This window comes from Arachis ipaensis, chromosome B07 (genome assembly GCF_000816755.2).
Source record: "Arachis ipaensis cultivar K30076 chromosome B07, Araip1.1, whole genome shotgun sequence".
In the NCBI taxonomy this organism is placed as follows: domain Eukaryota; kingdom Viridiplantae; phylum Streptophyta; class Magnoliopsida; order Fabales; family Fabaceae; genus Arachis; species Arachis ipaensis.
In genome coordinates this window covers 16,704,018-16,714,536 of record NC_029791.2, presented here as the reverse complement: position 1 = coordinate 16,714,536, position 10,519 = coordinate 16,704,018, and the positions used below count along the sequence as shown (strand labels likewise).

The 10,519-nt window shown below is 30.9% G+C and overlaps 1 protein-coding gene across 2 annotated transcripts; it reads left to right on the top strand.

Annotated features, from left to right (window-relative positions):
- Positions 3,091–6,835, top strand: LOC107609384 (ras-related protein RHN1). Of its 2 annotated transcripts, none has more exons than XM_021107395.1 (7): positions 3,091–3,365; positions 3,462–3,539; positions 4,281–4,448; positions 4,995–5,043; positions 5,184–5,257; positions 5,996–6,089; positions 6,407–6,835. In XM_021107395.1, exons 1-7 carry the CDS (start codon positions 3,327–3,329, stop codon positions 6,508–6,510), a joined length of 606 nt encoding a protein of 201 aa, XP_020963054.1. In that variant the 5' UTR covers positions 3,091–3,326; the 3' UTR covers positions 6,511–6,835. The 2 variants fall into 2 exon arrangements, with proteins under 2 accessions (XP_020963054.1, XP_016166826.1); XM_016311340.2 differs by having other exon boundaries at positions 3,092–3,365; positions 6,410–6,835.

The window sequence follows — 10,519 nt, the reverse complement described above, 5'->3', positions numbered from 1 at the left end:
CTACTACTTCTACTACTTTTCGCTTAAAAAATTTAAATAATATAACAACTACTAATAACAATAAACAACAAATAAAATACTTAGACACCAAAAAAACAAATAAAATACTTACCTGCGTATTTAGTGATTGAGTTCACAAGATCTCCCTCCCTGCCGTTTTGTTCAAAGTTGCTGTCGTGGCGTGAAGTATTGAAACTTGAAAATGATGTCGAATGAAAATGGGAGACCGAAGAAGAAGAAATGACTCAAATGAGGAAGATAGGGCTGGCTCTAGATTAATTTAGGGTGGAAGAGAGAGAGTCGTCTAGGGTAGGTCATGCATAGCAAAATCTCAACAAATGATTAGGTTGATTCTTAGTTGGATGATGGTTATTTCTTTTGATTCGATTTACTCATGCACAGTTAACAATAGCTAAATGTTCAATTCACTACATGTGCGAATGATCATCCTAATGTTAGGATTTAGAAAATAATTTAGGAGTGAAATACTTTTTTATTTTATTACATCAATTCTAAAACTAATTGTTTATATTATTTACAAAAGTCATTGTTTAATTTTTTTTTTTTTAGTTTTTTTTTTTGTGTACAACATTACTGCTGTTTTTCTCTTAATGGCATTGACGGTTTTTCAGACCTTCTGGTGATGCCTTCCATAACTACATTAAACATGTCTCATGGGCCGTTTTGGTAAGAAACACTACTAAGGCTTGATATTAAAAAAATAAAAAAAAAACGATTTATAATACCAAAAAAGGAAGGTTCTGGCTTCAACTTGCAGCGTCATCAGCCCGGCGTAACAGCAGTTCCTTTCATAGTTCGAGTTTGGCTACTTTAAAGAACTCCTTCCAAGAGATTTCCCTAACTCATATTCCCATTAACTCGTAACTTGTCCTTGTGCTATAGTGTTAATGGGTTTTAATTTAAATTGGCAGTTACAGAGGAGGGAACACGCTTTGGAACAGTCGTATTGGGTAGTTTGATGAGTTAAATTCTAAAATGGTCTCTGAAATTGGAGTCGTGCACTAAAATCGTTTTTGAGATTCCAATTGCACTAATTACGTCTCTGAGATTGACAAAAGTGCACCATATTAATCCCTGATCCATTTTCCATTAACGATGTGATGACATGGCTTGATGACGTGGACTGTAAGTGACACGTGTCACTCCATGATTTGGCTACGTATAATGATATGATGATGTGGTGACCAGTGACACGTGGCATGCTGATGTGAATGGTTGTGTCACGTGTTACAATGTTATTTGGCCACGTGTCCACTTGTGCCACGTGTTGCAACAATATTCGTTCACATGTCGTCCATTATGTCATCATTGTAGATGCACCAAATTAGTCCCTAACTTTACATTAAGTGACTCATTTTAGTCCCTAAAATTGAATGCCGTGCACCAAACTAGTCCTTTCACCAGTTTTTTCTCATTTTTTCTATAAATTCAAAATTCTCAATATTTTTTAATTCATTAATGTCAATTCTATTTTTTCACATGTTAATCAAATAAAAGTGCTTTTATAAAATATTTTTTCTCTTGTGAATACCCTAACCGCCGACTTGGAGTTGACGTGAAGCCGTGAAGGCATTTCAAGCACCTTCACTACCATTTCTGACCTCTTTTAATGCTTTTATAAAATATTTTTTCTCTTGCGGATATCCTAACCGCCGTTTTGAAGTTGACGTGAAGGCATTTCAAGCTTTCCTCATTACCATCTTCAACCTCTTTCGTCTAGACTGCAGAGGTCGGAGATGATAGTGAGGGTGCTTGAAGTGCATTCAATCTAACTCATTTACACATAACGAAAACGTGTATTTCATGAGAATAAAAAAAAGATGTTTATTTTAATTATTGATTTCTTGTTAAAAACACATATTTTTTTATAGAAAAATGTATCTAATCAATCATATAATTCTTTTTTTATAATAACATACTTATATATTACAAATTTAACAATGTTAAATTATTATAAAAAAATTATATATTTAAAACTAAAATCTTAAAAATTTTTATAAAAGCACTTGTATTTAAACGATATATGAAAAAATAGAATTAAAATTAGTGCATCTAAAATATTAAAAATTTTAAATTTTTTAAAAAAATGATCACATAATTATTTTTTTTATAATAACATAATTATATATTACAAAATTTACCAATGTTAAATTATTAAAATAAATTATACAATTAAAACTAAAATCTTAAAACTTTTCATAAAAGTACTTGTATTTAAACGATATATAAAAAAATAGAAAATAAAATTAGTGCATCCAAGATATTCAAAATTTTAAATTTAAAAAAATGAGAAAAATTGGTGAAGGGACTAGTTTGGTGCACGGCATTCAATTTTAGAGACTAAAATGAGTCACTTAATACAAAGTGAAGGACTAATTTGATGCATCTACAATGATTATATAATGGACGACACGTGCACGAATACTGTTGCGATACGTGGCATAAACAAACACGTGGCTAAATAATATTATGACATGTAGCACAACCATCCACATCAGCATATCATTGGTTACCATATCATCATATCATTATACGTGGTCAAATCATGGAGTGACACGTGTCACTTACAATCTATATCATTAAACTATATCGTCGTTAATGAAAAATGAATCAGGACTAATATAATGCACTTTTTTTCAATCTCAAAACCATTTTGGGTTTAACTCTTGGTTGATTGATGAAAATAAATATATTTTTTTTTGTCAGATTTCATAAGTTATACTTTTCTTTAATAATTTCTCAAAAAATGATTTCACCGAACTTTATGGATGGACGAGAATGGTTCAATTTTGGTGCCATCATTCATTTTGGTCAATGGTCATGTGTTTCATAAAGTAAAACCAACTTGGAATCGGCCAGTCAAATCAAGCCACCAAATCCAATAAAACATAAACAATAAACATTCGATTAAGTCTTACAAAGTAATATATATCAAAAGAAAAGTCTTAAAAAAGATAATTTTCTTTTTTGAAAGTTATATTTAAAAAATCCCCATTTCACAAGAAGGATAAAAAAAAAAGTAGAAATAACAGAAAGCAAATAAAATAAAAAGAAATAAAGTAGCGCGTCAACACGCAAACAACCACACCGCAAGAAAGAAGCAATAAAAATTGAGAGAGACTTTAACACATTGCTTTGTGCTTTCGTCTTCTTCTTTTTCTTCTTCTTCTTCTTCTACTCTTGATTCCAGTAACCTTCGTTTCCTTCTGGAAACTTCTTTCTTATTCGTTTTGTTGTTGAAGTCTTCTTTAATCTCTCTCTCTCTCTCTGTCTCTCTTAGCCTCCGATCGGTCCAATTCGCTTCCATGGCTACGATCGGACACAACAATCTCAACGCCAAATTGGTTTGTGTTTTTTCTCGATTCCTCTCTTCATTTCCTCGATTACAATTTCCCCTCATATAGTAACCAAATCTTACTTTCTTTCTTTTTTTTTTTCAGGTTCTGCTGGGGGATATGGGTGCAGGAAAATCCAGCCTCGTTTTGCGCTTTGTTAAGGGTCAATTCCTTGAATTTCAGGTTATTAATTATTAGCTATCACAGAGATATCGATTTTCTATATTCTGGTTGGTTTGCATGGGAAAATTTCAAAATCTTAGTGAAGATTTAGCTTGGGGTTTTGTTTATGAGTAACGGAAAAAATCCGGCGAATTACATGTAGTTGAATTTTGCCATCTTACTATGCTTAAGTTATTAATTTATTAATTGGTTTTCATTTAGGGATCGGATTAAAGCTTTATTTTATTGACTATTATTCAGTGATTAAAAATTGATATTCTGAGTACAAAAAAACATTCAGCTCAATATTGGATCATATAATTTGCTCACATTTTAAGCGGGATAGGAGGGTAGTGATAACGAATTGTCACTTGGAGGCTTGGAGTTTAATATTTATATTACTTTCCCAGAATTAAGGCTCTGTGTACTGAGTGTAAATCTTGGCACAAAATAATCTTTTGTTAGAAAAGAAAGTACTGTGCCAAGTTGTCAAACTTTTATTGGATGGTGATTCCAAAATAAATATTTAGGAGCTCATTAAATTAAATAGAATGTAATAAAATAAATCTATTGAAAGCTCATCTTGGTTACTGCCAATTTTTAAAAAAATATGGGTAGTAGAGTAAACTCTCTCTAACCCCTAAAAGCAATGTGGATGGTTGGGGGAAAGAGAGAGGGCTTTTCTTATTCTGTTTATGGTATTTAATATTTATGGATCTGAGGATTATGTTGCTGAATTTCTTTGATTTATTATGTTGACAGGAATCAACAATTGGGGCAGCATTCTTTTCGCAGACATTGGCTGTAAATGATGCCACAGTGAAATTTGAGATCTGGGACACAGCCGGACAAGAAAGATACCATAGTTTGGCTCCCATGTACTACAGAGGCGCTGCTGCGGCTATCATTGTCTATGATATTTCTAGCACAGTAAGACATCTTTCCCTTTGATTTTGGAAATTTCTTATTAACTATTTAGATAGGCAATAACGATATAATTTTATTAGTTGTTTTCTGAATATAACTTGGGAGTTGGGATAGATATATTTTTCTGAAATGTAACCCCATCTAGTGGGACAATCTTTTGTTGTTGTTGTTAATGTTGTTTTAAGTATTTTGACATAAGAACATTGCTGCAATTCTTGTTGTGTCCAAAAAATCACAAAGTCAATAGTAAATGTTGTCATGATGATGAACTTTGACGAGTAATGTGATTGTGCAAATGATTTGCTTACTGTATTTCTTGCTACACCTGGCTCCAGAGTATAATCTGGAAAAAAAAGGAAGACCTTGTTTGAGTTCATGCTATCTTTTCTTGGACGTGATGAATGTTATTGATAAATTATATAAAAGAATTGATCACATTCTTTATGAAATGTGGCAAAGATTGTGTTGTCAATGCTCNNNCCTATGCTTTAATGCATATTGTTTCTCTGTACAAGGTTTTATGTTTTGACTTCTATCTTTTGTTAACAGGATTCATTTACACGAGCTAAGAAGTGGGTCCAAGAGCTTCAAAAGCAAGGTATTTCATATTGGTTTTGCTGTTCTCTTATGCTTGTATATCAAACACAGTCCATTTTTAATTTCCCTACCTGAAGGGTTTCTAGCAGCTTTAATCACAATTAGTTGCTAAAATAATGCCCTCATTTTGGTGTTGCTCAGGTAACCCTAACATGGTCATGGCACTTGCTGGTAACAAAGCTGACTTGGAAGATAAGCGCAAAGTGGCAGCTGAAGTAAATATTCTTTTTCTTGTCTTTTCCTACTTTGGTGTTAGCTATCAAGTATCAATTTTTTTTAAAAAAACATTGTTAATTTAGTGGCTACAACTGTGATGAAGCACCAGGTTCTGCTAATAAAATAGCAACATGGTTCAGTTGAGACATAAATTATATTATTTTCCATCTTTTGGGTACTATTTGATGTTAGCTCTAATTTTTATAGCTTTATGTAAGGAAAGCTTAGTGTCAAATTGCAACTAGCATCTTATTTCGAAGAGGGTTTGGTGCTTTAGGGTCATTAGATATCTTAACTCTCTGTATATTGCTTGTACAATTCTGTTGCAGACATTATTATTATTATTTTTTTTTGTTAGACATGTTTACTTTTTTGCATATTTTGAAATTATTGCTCTTATACACCAATTGCATCAATGGGAGCTCTCTTTTTGGGTATTCAAACAAATTGGTGGTTTTCGTTGTTTACCCAAAAACATGGTAGTTCTCTGTTGCAGCTTCGATTTTATCTTATCTTCAAAAGGATTTGATATTGATGCCTCATTACAAACTGAAAATCAAATGAAATTGACTCGGAAAGGTTCATATGGGGTGATTCTATCTTTGGCTTGTACATAGCTGTACCTGGCTAACTAGCTTAATACTTATCTCATTTACTGTTAATGCATGTATGACTGATAGCTTGCATGAGGCATTTCTTGGAACTACCAGTTTATTAGTTCTCTCATGGTCATGCAGGAAGCACGTGCATATGCTGAGGAAAATGGTCTGTTTTTCATGGAGACATCTGCCAAAACTGCATCCAATGTTAATGAAATATTCTATGAAATAGGTGCCTGCCCTTTCCTCTTATTACTTATGCTCTAGGTTGCTTGATGAGGATGATAAATAATGCTGTAACTTTTCTGCCTCTTCTTTCTTTGGTTGCATTCAATCAAATAAAGAGCATCTTCCGTCCACTAGTTCACTTAGTTTGTAAACGTTTTCTTGATATAGTTAAAGAGTGATAGGGCTGTCTATCAAAGACAAATAAGAACAATTTACTTTGTTATACCGCAACATGCATCTTTAATGCTCCGATGAATTGCATTTCTTTTATGATATAAATTCCTGAATTCATATATACACAATTGTTTATGTTTATGTAAGCAGCCAAGAGGTTACCAAGGGCTCAACCAGCGCAAAACCCGGCGGGGATGGTTCTAGTTGATAGACCCGCAGAAGGATCCAGAGCTGCATCATGTTGTTCATAAATATATTTTTTCTTTTATTCTATAGGTTGTAGCACTAAACAAAATTTCATGGTCCTGCTTTGGTGAAGCTTCAACGAGTTTGATGGGCTTCCTAGATGAATGGATACAAATTAATATGAAATAAACTTGTTGGAGCTAAATGTGTCCCCCTTGAGTTGAATGTATATTTTCGTTAATTTCTTGAGTAAAGAGTTAAATGCATTTATGTATTTAAAAAGGTTAGCGACTCTGATCCTTCCATTCTCCGCACCCTCTTTTCTTTTATTGTTCCTTGTCGATAAACTTGTTTCACATAATGTTATTCGTTATGATATTATTGGTATTATACTACGGCACTAATATGGCTAACAGGCTATTACAGTAATACTAGCTATTGAAATTGCAATTTTTATCTTTCACGTTTGAAGTAACTGTCTTTGAATATATATATTTTTTTTTTATTTCCCATGGTATATCTGATGTACTGAACTCTATTTAAGCCTATTTAAGAGTTTGTCGTTGGCTAATAAATAAATTACTGGATTAACCCAATTTGGTAATTCTTAATTACTGGATTAACCCAATTTGGTAATTGTCTTAGAATTGCACACAGCGTACTGCGTACACATGTTTAGATATGGGTAAAAAACACATATATGCGAAGGGGAGATTGATATTACGCAAATCAGTCAAACAAAAATTTCATTCATCAATCAATCAGAGTACACTATAATGTAATTCGAATCAACTAAATTCGAATTATATTTCTTTATAATTTGAATCAACCTAGATCGAATTATGACCAATCCAAACAAGTAGTTCGAATCAAGTAGGGTTGAATTAATCAAGTAGGGTTGAATTAGACAACCATAATTCGAATTTAGTCAATTCAAATTACATGCAACACGTGACAAGAGGAAGTTCAAATCATATTAATTCGAATTACTCCCTTTTCGTAACAAATTCTAATAAAATTTTTTAATGAATTTATTTAAATTATACTACAAAAAATATTTTATTTTATGCAAAATAATTTTTAAAAAATGGCTTAAAAAATGTTTTTTAAATTATTTTGCATACAATAAAATATTTTTTTGTGGCATAATTTAAATAAATTTATTAAAAAATATTCATGAGCTATCAAGAATGGGTGGAAGAGTATTGTATAAAATTCGAATTGCTCACCGTATAATTTAAATAAGGCTTGGGCTTGGTTTGGTAAAGCTTTTTGGAGAAGTGCTTGTACTTTTAAAAAGCACAATTACCTCATTTTGCGTTTGGTAAATTAAAAAGTCCAAGTGCTTGTGCTTGCAGCTTTTAAAAGTTAGGGGTGCTTTTGAAAGCACCTAACAATGAGCTTTTTAAAGTTGGCTTGTGCTTTTTAAAATTTAAAAGTCTAATATAACCTCATATGTTAACTAATTTTCAAATTTAATGCTTGCATTTATGTCTATTATAGTATTTTTAAATTTTAAAAGCTATTTTACCAAACGCAATTGTTGTTGCTTGTGTTTATTGAAAGCTATTTTTAATTTAATTTACCAAACATAAATGTTACAACTTTTATAAAGTCATCTTTTAAAAGTTAGCTTTTATAAGCTACTTTTGAAAAGTAAAAGCTTTACCAAACTAAGCCTTGGTTTGGTAAAGCTTTTACTTTTTAAGAGTAGCTTATGAAAGCTGTCTTTTAAAAGATGACTTTTTAAAAGCGACAGCACTTGCGTTTGGTAAAATCACATTAAAAATAGTTTTTAATAAGCACAAGTACTATAATTGTGTTTGGCAAAACAGTTTTTAAAAATTAAAAAAATATAATAAACATATTTATAACGAAGAATAATATTTTTTTTCAAATTTTAGAGACCAATAATTTAAATATTTATTTGATTTACTCTCTATATTAATATAATAGAGTTATCATTAGTTAATAATAAAACTTGTACTGATACGTCTATTACCCATTTATATATATTGACTCACTTATACAAATCACAAAAAATAAGACACATATCTCAAGTAAAATTATATGAAAATTGTGTTAGAATTTGTGAAGGTTAGGTTGAGAAATTAGAAATATATGAGGATTCGAATGGCAATATAATGGCAGAAAATATGTGTGAAAAAATAAATAAAATATATTTTTTAATTATTTTGTATGGAATAAAATATTTTTTTTAATTTCTAAATTATTATTGACTATGTAGAGTACTTTATTTAAAATGTGAGTACATGCATGTATTTACCTAAGTCATTAGAACATTACAAATTTTTATAGTACTCCTAACATTTTTTAAGCCTTTTTTTTAAATTGTTTTTAAAATTAAATTCATCTTTTTATTATTTAAATTTTAATTTTATTATAATTTTATATATTTATTTAATTATTACCGGTCAAATAGTTCGATCAGTGACTCACCGATTGAACTATTAACCCAGTAATTTAACTTATCGATTCGATTCTGATAACTATGCTTAATAGCATGTTTATTATCCTGATCTCCAATTATCACCAAATTCGTGTCTTTCTTCCTCACCCATTTATAGTTTGCATTTTCAAATCTACACCATAGTCCGGCATCCCTTTTCTCAATAGTATACAAAATCTTCCCTTAGCCAACACCTTATTAGATTTTCTTGTCTACTTTAGTCCATTCACACAAGTTATATTCGATCTTAGTTATAGTATCATCAAAACATATCATAATATTCCTGAAGATTGAAATATTCATGGTATATTTTAGAGCCCAAATTATAGCAAAAAAACAATCAAGCTCAAGTCCATCTCACTTTCATCTTCCACTACCTAAAAGGCCGAAACACGACTTTTACAGTCGGATTTTTCATCAGATTTTTTTGCCAATATGATACGTGCTTTAAATGTTCGTGATATGAAGAGTTCAAGAGTTATTTAGAAGATATTTTATTTTATATTTTTAGAATATTTTATTTAATGTATTTTAATTTTATTTATTTAATTACTAGATTGGGCCTTATGTTTATGGGCTTTAGGATTTTCTTTGTTTCAACCTAATAAGAGGTTATAAATACCTCCTTAGCTATTGTAGTCAGAGAATAGAATTTTTAGAGGTTTGTAAACCCCTTTTCGGTTTCGTGATGAAATCGGTTTCGTGATGAAACCATGGTGTACACAATTGAGGTTGAGGAGTCCCTCTCTTGTTGCATCGGGGAATTGGGTAGAAGGTTGAGGAGTCCCTTCGATACAATTCCTAAACTATGGCGTTGATAAGTTAGGTTGAGGAGTCCCTTTCTTGTTGCGTCAAGAAATTGGATAGAAAGTAGAGTGATTCTCTTTGTATTCAATTTCAACCTATCTTTTTTTGTTTTTATTTCAATTTCAATGTATCTTTTCTATTCAATTTCAATTCTTGTCTTGTTTATTTCTTTTATTTCTGTATCATTTGGTATCAGAGCTCAGGTATTAGATTAATTCTTATTAATCTATATTTGTTCTTCTTTTATCATAAAAAAAAGAGTCCAGTGTTTGTCGCGTCTTTCATTTTGTTCTTGTGTTCTTGTTTTCGTTTGCGTTTCATTATTTAAAAAAAAAAAGAAGAAGAAGAATAAAGTGAAAAAAAAAAACAAAAAAAAGAAGAAAAAAACCAAAAAAAAAAAAGAAATTATCTTCCTTTTTTGGTTTAGAGGTTTCAAAACCCCTTTTTGGTTTCGTGATGAAACCATGATGTGGACAATTGAGGTTGAGGAGTCCCTCTCTTGTTGCATCGGGGAATTGGGTAGAAGATTGAGGAGTCCCTTCGATTCAATTTCCAAACTATGGCGTTGACAAGTTAGGTTGAGGAATCCCTTTCTTGTTGCGTCAAGAAATTGTGTAAAAAGTAGAGTGATTCTCTTTGTACTTAATTTCAATCTATCATTTTTATTTTTATTTTTATTTCAATATATCTTTTTATTCAGTTTGAATCCTTATTTTCTTATTTATTCTTTTATTTCCGTATCACAATATTACTGTGAGAATTTGTGAATATGAAAATATTGAAGAAATTACCGTCGA